At 37.3% G+C, this 21488-nt stretch overlaps 1 protein-coding gene and 1 long non-coding RNA gene across 3 annotated transcripts in view; both read right to left on the bottom strand.

Annotated features, from left to right (window-relative positions):
- Positions 1-207: 207 nt before the first annotated feature.
- LOC111633454 lies at positions 208-1208 on the bottom strand. Its single transcript, XR_002758060.1, has 2 exons — positions 1082-1208; positions 208-989 (listed from the first exon to the last, which is right to left on the bottom strand). It is a non-coding gene; the product is annotated as an uncharacterized LOC111633454 (long non-coding RNA).
- A 6809-nt stretch (positions 1209-8017) lies between these two features.
- The window catches only part of LOC111633621 (homeobox protein extradenticle-like), a 75649-nt gene continuing 62178 nt past the window's right edge, over positions 8018-21488 (bottom strand). Inside the window, exons 4-9 of one of the 2 annotated variants that reach the window (XM_023378239.1) lie at positions 17931-18121; positions 16663-16798; positions 15753-15846; positions 10648-10823; positions 8894-8989; positions 8018-8801 (exon numbers count right to left, since the gene is read on the bottom strand). In XM_023378239.1, the coding sequence (XP_023234007.1) occupies positions 8781-8801; positions 8894-8989; positions 10648-10823; positions 15753-15846; positions 16663-16798; positions 17931-18121 (714 nt within the window). In that variant the 3' untranslated portion in view covers positions 8018-8780. Of the gene's footprint in view, positions 8802-8893; positions 8990-10638; positions 10824-15752; positions 15847-16662; positions 16799-17930; positions 18122-21488 lie in introns of both variants that reach the window. The other variant, XM_023378229.1, reaches the window with a different exon arrangement.

Here is a 21488-nt window from a genome sequence, read left to right on the forward strand (position 1 = left end):
TATTTTTAGTATCACTTTTATTGCCAACTGGCTAAGAGAAAAACGGGATAAAATAAATGCAAACATTGTTCATGTTTCCAGCTTTCTTATTGAAGAAAAATAAATAAATATATATATATATTTTTTTAAGTTTAAGTTTAGTTAATTTACAATATCTTCTGTGTTTTCGAGTGTCTAAAAAATAATAAAAAAAAGAGTCGAGAGAGATTTGTTGAAAGGGAAAAATACCTTTTTATTGACTACAGACACGGTGGAGAACTAATTGTTTTTCCAGCTTTTTTTTTTCTTCTTAGGGGGTAAGAGGAATTTGGGAACACGTTTCTGTACAGGTTACAAGTTTATACAGGGTGAAATATCAATGTACAAACAGCCTAACTACACCACCAGGCGAGAGATAGATAATGAGAATGAGAGAATTTCCGAGGTAGCAGTTACCTCTTTTGTGTTCCTTTCTTCTCAACTGATTTATTGCATAAAGAGTTAGAAATCCAACCCTATTCTCAAAAAATCAATAACAGCTCCAATATTATCCCCCCTGGCAGTAGTATAACTCAAAATAATGAACAAATAACAGTCGAGATCCAAAATGATGACGCCATATTGCCCACCACAGTGGACGGCTGACATTGATAATAGCGGACGATTGGACAAACGTACAGATGTACGGGAGAAGACATTACCCGTCCAACATGTGATCTGTACAGAGAGAGAGAGATTGATTGATGTTTTTCTGTACAAAAATTCGGACACATCCTCAGAGATCAGATGTGATGGCTCACCCGCCTCCAGGTGGGAGCCACTCTGGTCCAGACGTGAGACTTCCGCAGATGTATCGAGGGCGGCTGATTTTTTTTATTTATTTTCGTGTTGCTGTTTTGTTTATTTTCGTTTTGGATACACATTTCGGACTGGCACGATGTGTCGAAACAGCCAACGTTCGGTTTCGGCTAGCCGCTCTTCAACTTCAACTAGGGGTGAAGCTCCGTTGCCTGTCAATATATAACAAAAATTAATTATAGTAGGGCCGTAACTGATAGACGGTTTTAGAGAATGTTAGATAGAATTTAGGTTAGAGGCCCACCTGATGCATGCTGGGATCGTACATTGCCGCAGACTGTCCACTAAGACCGTCTGAGAAACCCCCTGTTTGCGAGATGACATGCCTGAGAGCGTTGGCCTGGAAATAAAAATGGTCATCGTCAGTACAAATGAGCGGTTGTAAAACGAGGAAGAAAAGAAAAAAAAAATTAGTTAAGTGATCTTTGTGAAGCATTTTTAGAAGAGAATTCCCAGTCACACACACACACACAAACATAATGCAAACTGGAGGATTCTGGCTACCTTTCAGCCGATTAAAGAAACACGCAACAGTGCCAGATTGTTTTTCTAATTACGCCAAAGTACCTTAACGAACACGTTTTAAAGAAGGGGAAAAAAAACCCTCGATTTTACATACACAAAATAACACAAAAACACGCTTAAATAAGGAGAGAAAACTCCCGATTTTATGTAAGAAAACACGAAACTTTTATAAGGATTATTTTCACCAATTTTTCATTTACTCTTACATAAAACACAGAAATGTGTACGGATGCGAGAGGCCTTGTTAGAAAAATCAACAAGAGAAACGAGGAAAATGAAATTAAGACATAAATTTTAATTTGGAGAAGAGTCTGTGACCTTAACAAATTAAAATTTTAATATTTAACTATGGAAAAGATATGAAGAAGAACCTTTAAAAAAATTTATGTGTATAAGAGTTGGACATTTTAAATTTACATAAAGGGAAAGAGGTGTGTATTATAAGTATTTAAATAAACAAACAGTGATATAAATAAGGAGCATAATGAAGAGAATCCATTAAAATTTTCATCTTGGTCTAAACAACAAACATAATAAAAGAAAATCCATTAAAAATTGGATCCTTCTACAAGAGTTTAAACCTCTTAAATCTGGCTCGAAACCGAAATTTAAACCCCTAGAAATGAAAAAGTTTCTTCAAACCCATAAAGGTGCAATAGACAGAAGTAAGAGAAGATATATCCATTAAATAAAATCGAAGAAGGGGAAGGAATAAGAAGAAGAAGAAAAAAAAATAAACTAGAAAGAAAGAAAAATTCTCATTTAGGATGATCGTAATTATTTTAAACATTTCCAAGTTTTGGGTTTCTCAAGATTTCCGGCTTGGGTAGCTGGAAACGAGCTGGGATGAGAGAGCAGTGGAGCACAAATAATTTAGAAAGAGAGTGGGAGTCATAATGAACAATATATGTCAGAAATGGAACAAATTCTCCGAATCGGTCATCCGTTGCCAATTGCCAGCAAGCGAACTGTGGTAGACATTGAAGGATTCACATATAGTCATTATCACTGTTCTTCCTCACCAATTAGACTTGGAAGGGAGCGAGAGGAACAGAAGTAGAAAACCGAAACAAAACAATTGTGTTTTAACTCCCTTTTTTTTCCCCGGCTTGTGTATGGAGGAGAGGGGGGAACGAGTTAGATATTCGATCGTTTTAATTCGTCTAAGGTGCACGATCCCTATTGGAGGGTCATCTAAATCCGGGCCATTGAACATGATGAATAGTAATCTATTGTGGCAGTCTCTACTCTGGTTTTTGTGACGGTGAAAAGAATTAAGATAGATATTTTTCATCGCAAATTGACATCCCCTTTTGACTGGCGACATGAAAGTCAGAGCATTGGAGCGTCTTACAAACCTCTCGTAATTTCTACTTCATTATTTAAACTGGTCTTAAAGATTATTGGATTCATTGAAGTGGCAGACACTCGCCCCGAAAAAAAAAAAAAAGAAAGAAGAAAGGAAAAGAAAAGTAGTAGTAGTAGTAGAAGTAGTAGTAGTAGCGGCTCGCGAAGGGGGTAGGAAAAAGAAAAACAGACTGACGAAAATCATTACTTACGAAATAATAAGCGGGTTGAACTCTTTTCGCTGTAGTCCCTCCCGCAAGAAAATAATTTGTGTTGAAGATGGAAGACTGATGCATTTAAGTCAATGATCAACTCCATCACCGACACATAAAGAGGCTTTTTTTTTAATTCGCTCTCGGGCGTCTGTACTCTTAGACACTATAATTAAATTTTTTAACCATGTTAAAAAAGAAGTCGATAAAAAAAAATCTCGCTTTTTTTTTCTCTATAAAGGATTGTTGGATTTACTGTCACTTTCTATAAACCCTGTGATGCTGTCTGCCTTGCACGACTTAACTGCTTTGCTAACTAGCCTACATACAATTTTTTTTTACTGTGTATCGCGTTAGGATATTTAAATTTCCTTTCCCCCCTCACTAGCAGCGGGAAGAATCTTTCTTACAATTTATACTGTTTTTTTATGTATAATGCACACCCTCTCCCTAATAAGAATCATTAGTTTTTTTTTTCCTTTCATATATATATATATATATATATCAACTGTTAGCCNAAGAATTTGTTATTACCAGCATCTAAATATAAAGAATGTGACGTAAAGTCTTTAAATTAAAAGAATAAATAAAAAAAATGATATATAAATATTTATCGAGTTAAAAATATTGAATAAAATTTCATAAACCAAAAAATAATCTAGGCAACAGGAGACATTTTAAATAAATTAAGAAAAATTTTGAAGTGGAGTGACACCGAGAGACAAAAGAACAAAAGATGGTTTATAAAATAAAAAAAATAAAAAAATTCGTACAGCTTAGTAATAGGCTTATCTTGCTTTTCTTTCTGTCAAACAGTCAGAATCAAAATTAAATTTACAAGAAAACAAGAACGTCAGAAAGTAAACTCGTTAAATTAAAATATATCGCATTTAATATTTATTGCAGTTAAGGAATTATTTTTACGCTTGTCACTCTATTTTTTTTTTTTTTTTGAGACCACCAAACTATAAATTTTTTAACTGTTATCTATCCCCCGGTCGAGACGGGGTGATGCTACCGAACAGAGAGAGAGAGGACCGTATTCATTTACTAACTATAAATCAGTTCAATCGACACCTTCTATATGTGAATCGGTGCATAGGAGAGGGGAAGAACCATCACCTGACTGATAGATAGTACAGGTGTCTACAATGGATGCAGTCCCGGTAGATTTAACGATCTACTTTAACAATAGCACAAGTACGTTATCGAGGTGTTGGAAGTATTAGAACGTCGAAAGGAAGTGAGAACTGCAATAGACCCTAAGCCCGACCCTAAGGCGTACCAACCATTAAATCTAGGATGATTTCCGACTGGAGACACACAGCCTCCGGGTTGAAGCGTCGATAGCTTGCTGGACCGTCCATAATTCAGGTTTTTCCCCCTATATAGCCTCAGGTGAACGATGGAGCTTGGACTGCGAATACTTTTTTTTTATTTTTTTGTCAGAGAGGAAAAGTTAGTTATAAACAAATAATTAAATTTAGTTCCCCCTTATTTTCTTTTTTTTTTGTTCCCGAATGACAGACACGTGTGTTTTTCTTGCTAAAAATAATATTTCTCTATTGTCCGGAGTAGAAACGTTTTAGATAAATGGCGCTGGCTTTTTGGAAGGGAAGAAGATTTTATAAAAATGAATTTTAAAATAAGATTTTAGAAAGTTAAGAAAATATTTAAAATGATTTTATCTACTTTTTATAAGGCGGATATACGGAACGTGAAGGAAATTACGCATCAAGCGGATCGAAGGATTAACACCTATCATTTAGCAGAACCCCTGTGATGCATTCTTCACCGCAGTTTTCGCCTACCATACAGAGAAGCCATATATGAGTTTAAACGATTTGATAAGTATATTTTTCACAGCATGCTTCCAGGCAAACATTAACGTCATCTCATGTAATGCTAGAATCGTTTCTGTTCCTCCCTTTAGCGTTGAAATTTTAAGGTTTTCTGCGTTATTAATTTTACCGGTAGTTAAATTTTTACTGCACCTCATTAGTGGTTAATGTGCCTTAACTACCCAACGATCTTCTGTTAAGTGTTTATGGCATACGGAAGTCCGCTTCCGCTCTTTGACTCCTTCCTTTCTTTTGAAGGGTAATACCCGGCTTATATAAATGTTTTGTTTTAATTTTAATAATCATTTTTCATTATTTTTCAATTAATAACCTTAAGCAACATAGTAGCTCCTTGATTAACTGTCAGTCAGCACGACTGACACCGACAGTTCACTCACTTAATCCTGTGAAACTTGCACTCGGTTTAGGAAGTTTTACAGATTAGAAAATGAAGGAAATAAAGGGGAAGGAGATGAAGGAAACGTCAAAGTTTAGGCCACTTTGGAGAATTGTACAAGGCTTTGTGATTGACACGTTAGAGAAATCACAAAAGTAAAATACCGCTGGGATAGAGAGATATGTGTAGACTAATTATCGATCAGTCTTTCTGAGAAAGAGAAGCTGAGTAAAAGTTATGAAGTGAAAGCCAGATCCAATATTTGCCGTCCTGTTTACAGTCGGCATACCAAAAACCATTTCATTCCTTTACCAATTGACTATAATAATCACGAAAGCTATAAATCCATTTGATCAAATCACAGGGGGGTTAGAACGTTGATGAAAAGTCCATGTTTTCAGTCCAATGACAGACAGAGACGACAAGAAGTGACAAAAATGTGCCTTCTGCAGGAGAAACGTGCCAGAGCAAGACAATTGGCGATCACCCCGGTCTTTTCTGTCGTTTGTATTCAGCACATTCTCTTGTGACCACAGTAAGAAATCTATCAGGAGGCTCTGCACTAAATCCACCATGGGATACCAAATTCATAACCACCCTATTTATTATTCTATTAACGTGATGTCCACAAGGCTCTGGACCAGTCTAAGTCGCCTTTCTCTCTCAATGAGTACCATGTAACCATAAGCATATTTTATGCTGGAAGCAAAATTAATCCATGCATTATTAAAAAAATTTCCAGTGGTTCCTAGTGGTTAAGTTTGGTCTCTCGTATCCCCCCGAATGATCGATTTTCTATCGACGCCCGTCACGTGACCAGCACTGCCTGGTTCGAATACTTTTTTAACACCCGGTCCTCAAAATCGATTGGCGAGAGAAGCCGGAGCGCTGAAATTCTACTACAGTAGCAATATCATCGTCTAAATTGAACTACCCGTCGCGCCTTATTTTATTTTATTTTTTATTTCTTTTAAGAGCTCGACACTAATCGTGACATAGCAGATAAATTATTAATAAAGTTATAAAAGAAGACGGGGAATAGTTCCCACCAGGAAACTAAAGGAAAAAAAAAGTGGAGGAATGTCCACCTGTGGGTAGCAGATTATTGGCTGCGGTATGGGGAAGAAAATGGAGAATTTATATCTAAAGTTGTCCCTCCAGTGGAGCTGGTGGTCCAACGATTTATAGTAGGTAGCCGTTAACGATGTTACTGGAGGTAATTCGAGGATATTGATGGGGAGGAGGCAGGAGATATTGAAGAATCTGGTCCGATACAGTAGACAGAAGACGGATGGATTCCGACGTCCACTTATTGCTGGTCACTAGGAAAGGGGGGAGAGTTTCGAATCCACCACACCATCCGTCTTGCAGCTTTCAACTGCACAACATTTACCTATTATTATTTTTAAATATTATACCATATCATGTTTATGGATGTCCAAAAACTGGACATCCATAATAAAAATTAATAAAAGAAAATATTACTTTATAAAAATATCCTCCTACGTTACCAAACGTGATCGTAGATGCAATATAGAGAAATGCTCCAACGAATTTGGAGAGAGAGAGTGTACACGAGGAAAATTAATACATCAAAAATCCCATCTATTTCGGTGGGTGGCATTAATTAAAGAAATCAATACACGTGTCTAGAAGTGGGTGAGTAGTGATTGATATTTGCACCACGTAACAGCCGATAGTCGGCACCAATGTTCTTCTCAACTCTATAATGGCTTTGTTCTTGACTGATGTGATTGCCGTGTTAATGTGAGCCCCCTTCTCCGCCCCCGGTGTTCTTTAACTGAAGTTTTTTATCCGTTCATCTTGCTACATTGTCACTAACAGAACATGTGGTGTGCTGACTAATAGTTGCAGGCGATCCTTACATCCTACAGTGAAAACAGTTTTTCTTCTACTAAACAATCAGTCTGATGTTAAACTACTTGGATAAAAATAGGAATCCAATGAGAAATTTTTTTTATTTTCTTTTCTTTAAGAATTTTATGCTAATTTTATAATTTTAAATCATTTTTTTAAGTGCAAAATTTGCGTAAATAAACTAAAAAAAAAAAATCGTCATCTGGCTCAAAACTGTCCAGCAATAACAATTATTTCTCTAATTTTGAATCTCCCCCTCTTCCCCACGCTTAGAGAACAATTACATTTAAAATTGGAAAGGACTCCTTTACATAACAGAACCATTTTAATCTTAAAAAAAAAGAAGAGAGGGTGGTTTTTTTTTCTTCTTTATTTTTTCCTAATCAAAAATTGAAGAGGGAGATTCCATTATGGACGTTTAAGGTCCATAATTACAGATAATGGTTTGCTTTCCCTCAATGGCTTATATGTGCGACTCTATTCAATATGGTGGCCTGCAATACGTGTAGTCACGTCGAAACGAAAAGAGAGATGCTGACAGTCTTGACGTGATAACGACGGAAGCAATGTAGACGGGAGGCAAAGTGCCACTTTCACCACAACATAAATAGTGTGGCTCCACTTGTGATAGAGTTGATAGTTTCCACGTGCAGAGAAACCATACTGCCCACTAAGGCAAAACCCTAGTGCGCCTTTGGCTTTATAAACCGTCCAGATATTGCCCCTTGGTAATAATGTCGTGCAAAGGTGTTTTATTTACACCTGATATTTAGGTTATTTTTAGTATCACTTTTATTGCCAACTGGCTAAGAGAAAAACGGGATAAAATAAATGCAAACATTGTTCATGTTTCCAGCTTTCTTATTGAAGAAAAATAAATAAATATATATATATATTTTTTTAAGTTTAAGTTTAGTTAATTTACAATATCTTCTGTGTTTTCGAGTGTCTAAAAAATAATAAAAAAAAGAGTCGAGAGAGATTTGTTGAAAGGGAAAAATACCTTTTTATTGACTACAGACACGGTGGAGAACTAATTGTTTTTCCAGCTTTTTTTTTTCTTCTTAGGGGGTAAGAGGAATTTGGGAACACGTTTCTGTACAGGTTACAAGTTTATACAGGGTGAAATATCAATGTACAAACAGCCTAACTACACCACCAGGCGAGAGATAGATAATGAGAATGAGAGAATTTCCGAGGTAGCAGTTACCTCTTTTGTGTTCCTTTCTTCTCAACTGATTTATTGCATAAAGAGTTAGAAATCCAACCCTATTCTCAAAAAATCAATAACAGCTCCAATATTATCCCCCCTGGCAGTAGTATAACTCAAAATAATGAACAAATAACAGTCGAGATCCAAAATGATGACGCCATATTGCCCACCACAGTGGACGGCTGACATTGATAATAGCGGACGATTGGACAAACGTACAGATGTACGGGAGAAGACATTACCCGTCCAACATGTGATCTGTACAGAGAGAGAGAGATTGATTGATGTTTTTCTGTACAAAAATTCGGACACATCCTCAGAGATCAGATGTGATGGCTCACCCGCCTCCAGGTGGGAGCCACTCTGGTCCAGACGTGAGACTTCCGCAGATGTATCGAGGGCGGCTGATTTTTTTTATTTATTTTCGTGTTGCTGTTTTGTTTATTTTCGTTTTGGATACACATTTCGGACTGGCACGATGTGTCGAAACAGCCAACGTTCGGTTTCGGCTAGCCGCTCTTCAACTTCAACTAGGGGTGAAGCTCCGTTGCCTGTCAATATATAACAAAAATTAATTATAGTAGGGCCGTAACTGATAGACGGTTTTAGAGAATGTTAGATAGAATTTAGGTTAGAGGCCCACCTGATGCATGCTGGGATCGTACATTGCCGCAGACTGTCCACTAAGACCGTCTGAGAAACCCCCTGTTTGCGAGATGACATGCCTGAGAGCGTTGGCCTGGAAATAAAAATGGTCATCGTCAGTACAAATGAGCGGTTGTAAAACGAGGAAGAAAAGAAAAAAAAAAATTAGTTAAGTGATCTTTGTGAAGCATTTTTAGAAGAGAATTCCCAGTCACACACACACACACAAACATAATGCAAACTGGAGGATTCTGGCTACCTTTCAGCCGATTAAAGAAACACGCAACAGTGCCAGATTGTTTTTCTAATTACGCCAAAGTACCTTAACGAACACGTTTTAAAGAAGGGAAAAAAAAACCCTCGATTTTACATACACAAAATAACACAAAAACACGCTTAAATAAGGAGAGAAAACTCCCGATTTTATGTAAGAAAACACGAAACTTTTATAAGGATTATTTTCACCAATTTTTCATTTACTCTTACATAAAACACAGAAATGTGTACGGATGCGAGAGGCCTTGTTAGAAAAATCAACAAGAGAAACGAGGAAAATGAAATTAAGACATAAATTTTAATTTGGAGAAGAGTCTGTGCTTTTTGCTAAACAAACGCTTATTAGAATGGATTTATTATTCTGCAGGAGGAAGGGGAAGAAAGAAAAGAAAAGAAAAAAAAAAACACAGAATCATGGCACATCTCTGCAAAGATTATTTGACAATGAAAGATTAAGTTTCTATTAAAATTTTGACATTCTAATCTCTAAATCAAAATTCATTCTCATTTAAGTTTTCAATTGATTAACAGATTGGATACTGAAAGATAATTAAAGATCTTAACCGACATTAATGAAAAAATTATATATATATATTATAAAATCCATTAATACACCCACAAAATTTTACTTGACAGATTTATTTATTTAAAAAAAAAAAATGTCATTCTGTTCTTGACATTTAATAAATCAAGAGTTACTTTTGATTGAAACTCTTCTAGAAGATACACATAATTATTATTATTATTGTAGCTGTTTGTAGATCTATCCGTAACATTAATATATAGCCATTTTGTTTCGCTTGTTTCACTTATAGAATACGTTTTAGAATCGTAATAATTACATTTTTCCATTAATTGTTTATTAATTAATTGAAAAATAACAGATTTCATTGACAGCTTAGGTGATTATAAAAAGAGAAAAAAATTATTTTGATAAAGGAATTTCGAGATTTAAAATTTTCTAATGTTTACAAAGAAAATATTATTTTCTCATTGTTTTTGAAGTGGCTAAAAATATATTTTTACGAGAAGAAATGATAGCTTGCTTGCTTTTTTTTTTCTTTTCCTTCCCCTTCCAAGAGCTTTGAGGTTGTTTATACAGAGCTTATTAAAAGTATGAATGAATCTTATGAATGATATTAAAGAATTTATTTTTTATATGACTAATTTAATTGTTTTCTTTCCTACTTCACTCCTTCACACACAAATTTTTTCTCATTGCTGCAGCAAAATCGGAATTTTCATCCCTACTCTTCGAATTGTAGAAGAGAAAAATGGCCACTGAAAGAGTTTAATTGAACTGAAACACGCTTTTTAACGCTTGTAGAGAGAGATGGTCCCTCCCCCTAAATCACTTCAAAAACAATGTGTTTCCTACTTGCAATATATGAAAATAGAATTAAAATTAAGTTTGGAGTGGTAGAGTAATAAGATACTTAAGTAAAATAAAAATTGCAGGATACATACTAGGCCTACCTGTGACTGTACATTGGCTCCCATGGAAGAGACTGGCTGGTAAGTATCGCCACCATTCATGCTCATGTTATATAAACCGTCCTGGGGCGGAGCGCTGCCCGGAGGAGGTGGACTGATCATTTGGCCTGGCTGTCCACCTTGAGATGTTGGCACCATGTTATATGGGGAAGAACCAGCTGCGAAGTCAACAAGAAACCACTGGTTAGCATCGCGTGATCACAACGCTTTTCAATGTATAATTGACCTTATAACATCATTAAGACTAAAATTAGATCCATTAGACGGCCCAGGGGACGTCGCGTGACACGGACAAAAGGATTAACGAACGTACCAGATATTACCATCTTTATCTTTTGGTACAGAGAAAAGGGAGGGAGCGGCGAGAGACTCGCTTAAAGTGTCACGTTTGCAATGGTTCGACCTCGATGTAACGCGCCATTTTTAACGGCTCGTACTGTACAATGAATATATCTTTTGTTTTCTTTTATAATTCATTCGTTAAAATAATTAAACGTCTGTTAAAACTGATAAAGTGGATGTATAGATGACAATTGAGACAGCATCTTTTTCCAAGCCACGAGTGATTAGTGCGCAATAATTAGCAACAGGCATGAAACAAAGTAATTAAACAGTAGAAAAGAAAGCGTAAATAAAAGAAGAGTAACGTGTGCATTACCATCTTTCTTATCTTTATGAATTACTGATAAGTTTAGAGAAGACGGGCGCGCTAAAGATATCGGATAAGCAATTAATGTCATCTCGAATCCCACAGGTGTCCGTACCTGCTTTGTAAAGTTTTAATTGCGGCTCCAAGTTTCTTCTTTTTTTACTTCCTTCCTTCCCCCATCCTCTCTCTCTCTCTTTCTCTCTCTCTCTCCTATTCGCATTTCGGTAATGACGATGTCACTGGCAGCTACAATGTAATTATTGTAGTTAATAAGACGGAAACAAATGACTCCTGAGTCAATAACAGGCGAAGTGGCTTGGCTGAATAGCGCTCGAATTAGAACATTTGGAGAAGATGGCTCCGCGTAATGCACCTGAACGGATACGGGTTCGGATGCCCAGATAACGCTATCGATACGCGATAATTGTGCAGCCACCGCCGTTGTTACATTAACCGGGGCGGGAGGCCGTCCGCAATTGTGAATGATTCAAGAAATAACCCTTCAATCATCGTACGAGGCGCTGGAGGATTCGTCTACGAGCTTGGCTCCTACTATTTCATTTCGTCACAGGCGTCAGAAAGGTTTGGTTTTTTTAAAACCCAACAATACTATAATGAATTATCGAGATTGGTTAGTAGAAAAAAAAACCACAGGGCAAGACGGGTTTCACACCGAACAACACCAAAACAAAAGTGGTATTTCATACCCCAAAAATTCTAAATCAAAGAGAGCCGATTCGGAATAAACGTGTATTTTACACCCTCGAAATCTAGAATAAATAATGAAATTAAAGATGGTTTTACGGCCAAATTTACAAAGAAAAAAAATAATTANTGCAGATTACAGCTTAACGACTCTCTGGGTTAAAAAGCTGTCTAGCAGAGGGTGCGAGATTTGGAAAGAATTAAAAAAAAAAAAAAAAAAAAAAAAAAAAAAAAGGGTGGGTGGAAAGGGAGCTTGCGAATGAGGGGAAAGTGCCGTGAATACGACAGGAAGTAGCTAGTGCTCGGATAATTAGCTAACATCCGGTGACGTGGCTGCTAATGATGACACTCCGCCTTGTAAGCATTGCGAGAGAATATGTCAGGAATGTAATACTTGCCGGTAGCATCGTAAGATTTTTTTTTCCGTTTCCGAGGCAAGAATATTGCGGAATTCCGTTCCGTCCGAACTGCATTCCATCGTCGGTGCTGTAATCTTACATACCAGGCAACTGTTCCGGACTTTGAAAACTGTCTTGGAGAACAACATGGGGAATTCTTCTTGTACTCTCCTCCAGCGGCCAAAAGCTTTAACTCAAACAAACCGACAGATTTAAAGTGGGATAAACAGAATTAAAATTTATTTCTCCTATCCTGCTGTGTGTGTGTGTGTGTGTGAATTTTAGAAAGGGGAGAACAAAAGCAATATTTTGTTTATTTTATTTTATTTTATTTTGAGAATATTTTACAACTTTGTTTTGCCCTTCCCCGAGACTGACTTCCATACACACGTATAAGTATTGGACAGGCGTGTCACGGACCTACGACAGAAACAAAAATATTCAAATATTGATGACAGAAAAGAATAGACAATTTTAAGTAAATAGTAACTACGTAAGCCCAGAATATTTGAAAATAATATAATAATATATATATATATATATACACACACACATGTGTATATATATATATATATATATTGTCTGTAGTGAGGTTAGCGCCTTTAAAACCTCCGCCCAAAATTTAAACTAGGAAAGAGAAGAGAAAGAAAAAGTGATGTTGTGTGCATTGTTGTGTGCATTGCATGTATATGATTTAAGACGAGGGAAGTTCTAAAATAGCAACAGAAAACAATCAAGTTAAACAACAATTTTTTAAACTCAGTCCCCCAAAGGAAAAAAAAGAAAATAAACAAAGAAAAAAAAAGGTGGGCGCTAAAGAAAAACTGCATGCATAATTATTTCAAAAATTTGAATATACGAGACAAAATAAAAGAGGATCGGTAGTGACGTTAGAAGTTAAGACGTGATAGGGAGGGTTGGTTGAACGTGACCAACGTACCACTCTAATTAACACCTACGAGAAGCGATCAGAGATAATGGGTACGAGGCACGCGAACGACTTAAGTCTAAAGCCGACCACCTGGCCCGTTCCCAAAGGACTGAATTCGCCCCAAACACCGGATAGTCGTTTGCATTAGGTGTTGTCATAGTAACACCAACCACCTACGACCCGACCATTCACCCAAAGGAGGTAGTTTGTATGTGCATGTGTCACGGGGTATTCCCAATCCTTTAAGGGCAGACACGTGGATGATAGTCGCGTATGGGACTCGGTTACTAGTTGTGAACCAAAGAGATGTTTTTAAGCTTGGTAGAATACGAAGAGGGAGGATTGTAAGAGGCAGCAGCATCATCCCCGGGGATGCTCCAAACATTCGTCAAGGAGGAAGCGCGCCGAATCCGCTCGGGTGTAACGTCCCTAAGGAGAATTTAAATTCGAAATTAAAGATTTCTTTTAGTAACGAGTTTCTCCTTGCTTTAGCTTATCCTTAGGAGAAGAAGAAGATTCGAAATACACTTTGGCATAGTTTTAATGAGAAGATCGAGAGATTCGGCGTGTTGCATTATCCCGATTTCAAATAATTAGAGCTTAATATATGATAATCGCATTAAATTATTCGCTCGGTTACAGTTTATTCTTATTTGGAAGAATCCCGAAGTTATGAGGCTTTGTGTACAACGGGATTGGGATTTGCATTGAGTGCTGCACTTAAGGCAGATGGTGTTGGCAATTTAGCTAGATGGAAGAATTCAGTTGAGCTTTTACGTGATTGACTGGATTCACCTTACGATGAGTTAGAGACGACGAGAATTTATTAAAGTGAATTTCGACTCGTTCAATTCCTTACCGACGAATGGACGTCACACCGAAAAATATGATGAATTTATTACACCGAATTGTAAATCAGGTCGACGAAAGGAAAAGAAAAAAAAAAGAAGAAGAAGAAATGAAGAAGATAGAAGACTCTTCAAAGCTCGTCATCCGAAAACATCCTCCTTTATTATATTTAAAATTAAAAATCTTCCCTCTCGCCCCCTTTCGGTAAAACTTGATGGGCGGACGTGACGTCATCCGATTAAAATAAAAAAAAATCTTCCCTTTCGCCCCCTTCTGGCAAAACTTCATCGGCTAGACGTGACGTCACACGTTTAAAACGCTTCGATTGGTGGAAGTGTCAGTTTTTCGAATATTCAAATTTTCGAGTCTATGATCAGGTATTCAGATGAGAAATAAAGTGGAGAATTTAATATTAAGACGGTCAAGGAAAAACAACGACGGTTACGGATCAATAATTCACAGTCGGACGGAGATAAAAAGAAAACCACTTATGGTAAATGTCTGCAGATTACAGCTTAACGACTCTCTGGGTTAAAAAGCTGTCTAGCAGAGGGTGCGAGATTTGGAAAGAATTAAAAAAAAAAAAAAAAAAAAGGGANTCCGGTGACGTGGCTGCTAATGATGACACTCCGCCTTGTAAGCATTGCGAGAGAATATGTCAGGAATGTAATACTTGCCGGTAGCATCGTAAGATTTTTTTTTCCGTTTCCGAGGCAAGAATATTGCGGAATTCCGTTCCGTCCGAACTGCATTCCATCGTCGGTGCTGTAATCTTACATACCAGGCAACTGTTCCGGACTTTGAAAACTGTCTTGGAGAACAACATGGGGAATTCTTCTTGTACTCTCCTCCAGCGGCCAAAAGCTTTAACTCAAACAAACCGACAGATTTAAAGTGGGATAAACAGAATTAAAATTTATTTCTCCTATCCTGCTGTGTGTGTGTGTGTGTGTGAATTTTAGAAAGGGGAGAAAGGAAAGAAAAAAAAAATAAAAAATAAAAAAAAAACGGCGCTCGAGGGAAGGGGCAAAGAGTGAGTGTGCTGGAAGGTTGCTGATGAATGAAATAATAAATATGCAAAGAAGAAGGCAACCAGTTAAGCTTCGTCGGAGAGAGCGAGGGAGGCAAACAGCGGCAGTCGGGTGAACGGCTTATCTTCTCCGTGCAAACAGATCTGTGGGGCTGCGATAAAGGGATGTGTACACAACCGTCACTACTGGAAAACAGTGGCGGAGACGCCAGGACGGAGATGAGGTGAGGAAAATTTAGCCTCGTTATCTCCTACTTCCGTCTGTCGGTTGTGGATGTTGCATATTTCACCGGCTTCCATTTTAATGGGAGACTTGTAATGATATTCTATGTTGATTGGCTAGCCGGCCCGTGACGTCATAGATACTTTTTTTTTCTTTTCCGGTTAAAAAATATCCCTTTCGCCTAGCAGGGGTGTATTTTATTTATTTTCCTCACTCTCTCTCTTTCTATCTTTTTCTCGCTCTTCTTAAATTTTAATTACGTAAGAAACTTGAATTTATTCTAAAATCCTCCAACTACCCACCTGCTTTTTTGGCAGCGTATAGATTTGCTTCTTCTTGTGCTTTTCCTATATTTTTCTTATATCTTATCCTCTTGTTACCAAACCAATTAGATACCTGGAAGAGATAAAAACCAGATTAAAAATTCCTACCAAAAAACAACAATAAAATAAACTACTCCTATACAAAAATATAAATAAAAATTCCCAGGATCAGCGAGTTACTCGACTGAGAAACCCCAGAGACTTTTCAAACACGAAAACCAAAGAAAATTTAAGTAAAATTACAGAGAAAATTTTTCAGATTTCTATATATTTCAACAGTTGCTAGGATACATTATTAGGGTATATATATATATATTTCGTTAGAGAACGAAGCGTTTCTTTGACATTAAATAAAATAAAGAAACGACAGAAGGAGAGGGGAAAGAAAAAAGAAGAGAAAGAGAGGAAAGAAAAAAAGAATGAGAAGGGGAAAAATGGAATCTCTAGCTGATGAAGATCTCTTCAGGCGCTTCAATAGTTAAATGGTCGTTTTCTAGCTAACTTGCGCACAACGCAATCATTATCAAGAGGAGTACAAATGTCGACAAATATAGTATGAAACTCCATCGGAGCAAAAGCATCTGGCAATCTGCCAAGCGAGGTATAACCAAAGAAGAAAAAGTACAAAAAAATATATATATGCTTGGTAGAATACGAAGAGGGAGGATTGTAAGAGGCAGCAGCATCATCCCCGGGGATGCTCCAAACATTCGTCAAGGAGGAAGCGCGCCGAATCCGCTCGGGTGTAACATCCCTAAGGAGAANATTTTATGTTCTCGTTCCTCTCAATAATTCAGTAGGTTTTCCAGATAAAAATAATAAGCTAATAATTATAGTATTTTTTTATTTATTTTTAAAATACGAACATACAGACGAACGTTCCGCTTACCTGGGATACCGTAATGCCGCATTTTCTGGCCAATTCTTCTTTCGCTTCTTCGCTGGGATAAGGATTACTTAAATGCGAATAAAAATACTCGTTCAAGATCTCCGTGGCTTGTTTACTAAAATTCCTCCTCTTCCTCCTGTAAGAAGAGAAAATGCGTTTTCCTTCGCATTAATAAGTTGTGTACGAGGACAAAAGCGATCGGATAATTTAATTAAATATCTATTTATTAATATATAAAAATTTTTTTCGGGGGAGGGAGAGAGAGAGAGAGAGAGAGATAGATAGATAGAGAAAGAGAGAGAAAAATAAAAAAAAAATACGTAGGTAATTAATATTAAAAGCGTCGACACGTGTTGTGAATTAACAGATGCGGTATGAAAGAAGAGCGTAAAAGGAGGGGGGAAAGAAAAAACGTTGAGAAAACGGGGGGAAAAATCTGATAAAAATCCAAAAACAAACATCAGCAATTAAAGGAAAAGAGCATGCGCGGTTAGGGATTACAATTGGGGAGATACACTTGTGCTTGTAGTGGAAGTTACGAGATTACTTTTTAATCATTGTACGAAAAAAGTCTTGGAGAGATATGTTCATCCACGCTTGACCAACCTCGAAAATGAGAAGTGTTGATGGTTACTATGACAACGAAAAATGGAACTGTATTTGTCAAAAGGTAGCATTGGATGCGGGATGAAGTAGTGTACAAGATGTGCAGGCATTTCCATGTTCAATGTCAATATAAACTGATTTATATAAAAAAAGAAAGCGGGCCAATTTGTCAACCTCCCTAAAAGCCGAAAGATGAATATTTTAAGTTTTAAAAATATGTATTTATATATACATATATGTTACGAGATAGAAGGATAAAATTAACTTTAATGAGAGTCGATGTTAAGTGACGTAAAACAAACTGTTTAATTTTTCTATCGCGATTAAATTGCTTTATGTCATTTTGTAATCGAAATTTACAATTTTTGTAAGGAGATAAAACATGTTTAAGATATATTCCATCACGCACCAACGTTATACTCAGTCGGATTGAGAGAAATTAATTTGCAGCTGTAAACCGTAACAAATTTCGATCTGTGCCGCCCAATTCCATTAGATCACTTTCCAACTCTACGTCATCACGAAAATTGCTACCAATTTCTAACTAGTCATTTTGGCAAGAGTTCGAAATATTTTTTATAAGCATATATACATTTTAAATATGATATATTTTAGTTAGAAACGTTAGGAAAAAAATAAAAAAATAAACTGTGTTTCCTTACCTCGCATCTAAAAACCTGGACCTTAAAATCATGACAGCTTCACAAGTACTCTGCTTCAACTGTACCTGGATGGAATTGAATTTCTTGTGGATTATTTGCACCATTCTTTCGATTTCTTTCGGTGTTATGGGTCTTGTTCGACTCTGTTCCCGTAGAAGGTTCATAACGTGCGTCGTGAATTCATTGCACGCCTGAAAATAATAATAAAAAAAGAGAGAGAGAGAAATTATTACGAAATTTAAAGCAAAATAAAGTGTCTATTAAACACGAAACGACCTAAAGTGAAATTATTTCTCGTATGCTCATAAAATGGCGGTATTGTTCTCTAGGCAATCAATCAAGAAAAACTCGCTTTAACTCTTATATATATATACATTATCAAGAATAATATGGCTGCAAACACTAATTTTAGACCCGATATTCTTTTTTAATTGCAAAAAATTACAGCTGAAACGGATCGTATTCAGTTTTGTCCGCTTAAATTTACACGAATCTTAGAGTGAAAGGGGAGGAAGTCACGGATTAACGAGTTGCATTCATAATAACGCTCATTTCTGTTGGATAGAAAAGAAAAATATATATAAAAACACAAGCTTTCCACCCATCCTTTCGGCGACAGACAGACAAGACGGTTGCCATATCGTTTTTCATAATACCCAGCAATCCTCTAAGTACAGAACGGATACCCTCCTATATAAAGTGGATGGGGAGTAGAAACAACTAATTTAAGTTTCCATAAAAGCGAGCCAGCCACGAAAAAACTACGCAGGAAGAAAGAAAAAGAGGAGGAGAGAGAGGAAAAAAAAACCCCTCTCTTCTTGTCGAACGATCGGTTGGGTGAGGCTAAATCTAATATAACAGTGGCCGACCTGTCAAAGCATACAGAAAACACACCTAGTGCAATGTGATTAGGGAATCATAACCCTTATGAAACGTCGGTTGGTCCAAAGTGCCTGTAAAGCGTTACATCGTCTTTCACTAGTGTAATTTGGTCCCCCCTCCATCGTCTGCAGTGTGTAATGGTGCAGGATGAGGTGGACGGACGGGTAATGGAGATCCTAATTCTTTACTTAACAAAAATAAACATTTATGAAGTGGAAATAGGATGAGGATGATTACACAAACACTAAAACTCGCAAATAAAATTTATATTATTATTAGTAATATTATTATCGTTGTTCACTCGTAAGGATTTTTATCGTCGACCAATGATAAGGATGACGTTTAGGAATTTCCTTCTCTCCACTCGCTAATTCGACACTGATGTAGGATGGATGCAGAAGATCCTTAAAAATTAAATATTTCATAATATCAATTTTCGATCTGTTTTCAGGATTTAAGGATTACTTCTAGGACTTTTTTGGAAGGAGGGTTTGACATAAAGACATGTCGGGATTGATTTCATAAGAGAAAATCCGGGGATAAAGACACTTAGAGGTGAGAAAATTTGGCCTAAAAAAAGGAAGTGCTACCTCATTTGGCGAGTAGAGAAGATAAAGCAATCGTTTTGAGCATATGGGTCTCGCATCAATGATGTAGCGAGAGAAGGAAACAATTGTGCATTAAGGAAGGATATAATGCACGAAGCAACAGCAAATGATAACCTAGGCAGTAATAAATATCACGCGTGGTGGCTAAGATTTATGATTTCTTCGATGACACGCCACGACGATGAGGCCCGAGCTGACCTTTGGGCAATTGGACCGAGAAGGGGAGAAGGAAGGGAGGTGAAAGGTCACGTGCTGGGCGTGAAGCTATTTAATAACAATTAAGTGACCGCAGAGACTATAGGAAAGCCTTTAGAAAGACGGGAGACGGTAATTAGCCGAAAGACATAAAGGATGAAAAAACATATGATTGTAATAGGATTTGGGATGGTGGACGAGTAATGGGCTTCCGATACACGAAAGGCAAAAACAAGCTAATAAAATATTCACGGGGTTTCTATTCGCTGGATAAGGCGTCAAAAGTTAATGATATTATGGGTAGCCCAGTTAAGATGGATGGCACCGGTGGGACCGTGCAGCAACACTACTGACAGAATAATTTTTAATGAATTAGCCGAAATGCGTCCAGGAAATCGGAAAGTAACATAATCATGCATTATAGCCAGAAAAATCCGAAATTTCTACCTCGCCAATACCTAATAGGATTTGGCGGGACCGGAGTAATGAAGTAGATTTACAAAACTCATAAATTAGAGCCCCTTTGACAGATTCGTCCGGGACTAAATTAATTAAAATGGCGTATTTGCCCGTCACGTGACCCGGCATGGCTCGGGTACCGAAAAATTGCACACAGAGAGAGAACGGCAAAGCGAAGAAGGAAGAGGAGGAGGAGGAGGGAAAGTGTAGAGTTTTGCAACATATGCGGCCCGTCTATGGGAGCTGTCATATTTCGGCGGTTTAGCGAGACGGGGCACAATCAATTTTCTTTCTGATGCGATTAAGACATCCCGGTGGATGCGAGCATCCATTAGCCAGGGTGATACCTACATTGTCGGTATTGGAGACGCCATACGTCTTTGTCTGAGGCCACAAGACAGGTGAGTTATACATCTGCTAGCCACGTGCAATTTTTCACACCCTACACAACAACTCTAATGGAGGTGGCTTTCAACACAGCCGACTCGACCTTCTATATGTGTGAGTTTTCGATACGCTATAGACTAGCAACAGGGAATGCTTGCTTTTCCGGTAATGGTGTCTACGTGTGGGCTTTCTCCTCTACTTTTTTTCTGATGGAAGGATCTTCACTGTTTACTATTTTTATTTATTGGACTTTTCGCAGCTTAGATGGAAGTTTGTTGTTAGAAAAATATTTGGTTTCTACCGACCATTCTGGCTGCAAGTAAGCGTGTCGTATATAATTTTCGCCATGTTTCTTTTATCTCGTAAACGTGCTTCAACACTTTTTCACATCCGCCTCACCTCTAAGAGCATCCGTTCATCAGAAAACTCTTCAGGAATGTCCAATTTAATTAAATTTTCTATGATACGGATGAAGAAATCATGCGCTACTGAGACACAGAAAAATCTTTCGATGGACTGAAAGAGGAGAATCTTTAAAAATGATCAAGGATCAGAGCAGGAGTGAGAGATAATTTTTATAACAATTCTATCAATAGAAGGGCTCTAAAGCTACCGTAGAAGTAGTAGTATAGTTGTTGTAGTAGTAGTAGAAGGGAAAGAGCCATAAAACAACACGCTTTACCCACACTACAACCGAAGAGCACAGATGGTAAGGTTTCCAGCTCCTAATACCCCTCGAGTCCCCTGGGGATTTTAGTGGGAGATAGAATATATTTGTGAAAAGAAGACTCGGTCGTTTGTTATAGGCGGCTCGTCTCTGGGGGAATGGATGGGAAGGTGACAGATGAGGACACCTGCGTCCACAGGACATCCAGTTGAATGTACGTAGGAAAATGTAGGCAGCACACTGCCATTCGGATATTCAGCCAGGTTACCTATTAAAAATTCTTGAAAAGTATCTTTTATAGAAAAAAAGGGGGAGGAAATATATATATATATAAATTTTTCTCTAAAATAGACAACTTGC

This window comes from Centruroides sculpturatus, unplaced genomic scaffold (assembly GCF_000671375.1).
Source record: "Centruroides sculpturatus isolate CEXI.00-Female unplaced genomic scaffold, Cexi_2.0 scaffold54, whole genome shotgun sequence".
Taxonomy (NCBI): Eukaryota; Metazoa; Arthropoda; class Arachnida; order Scorpiones; family Buthidae; genus Centruroides; species Centruroides sculpturatus.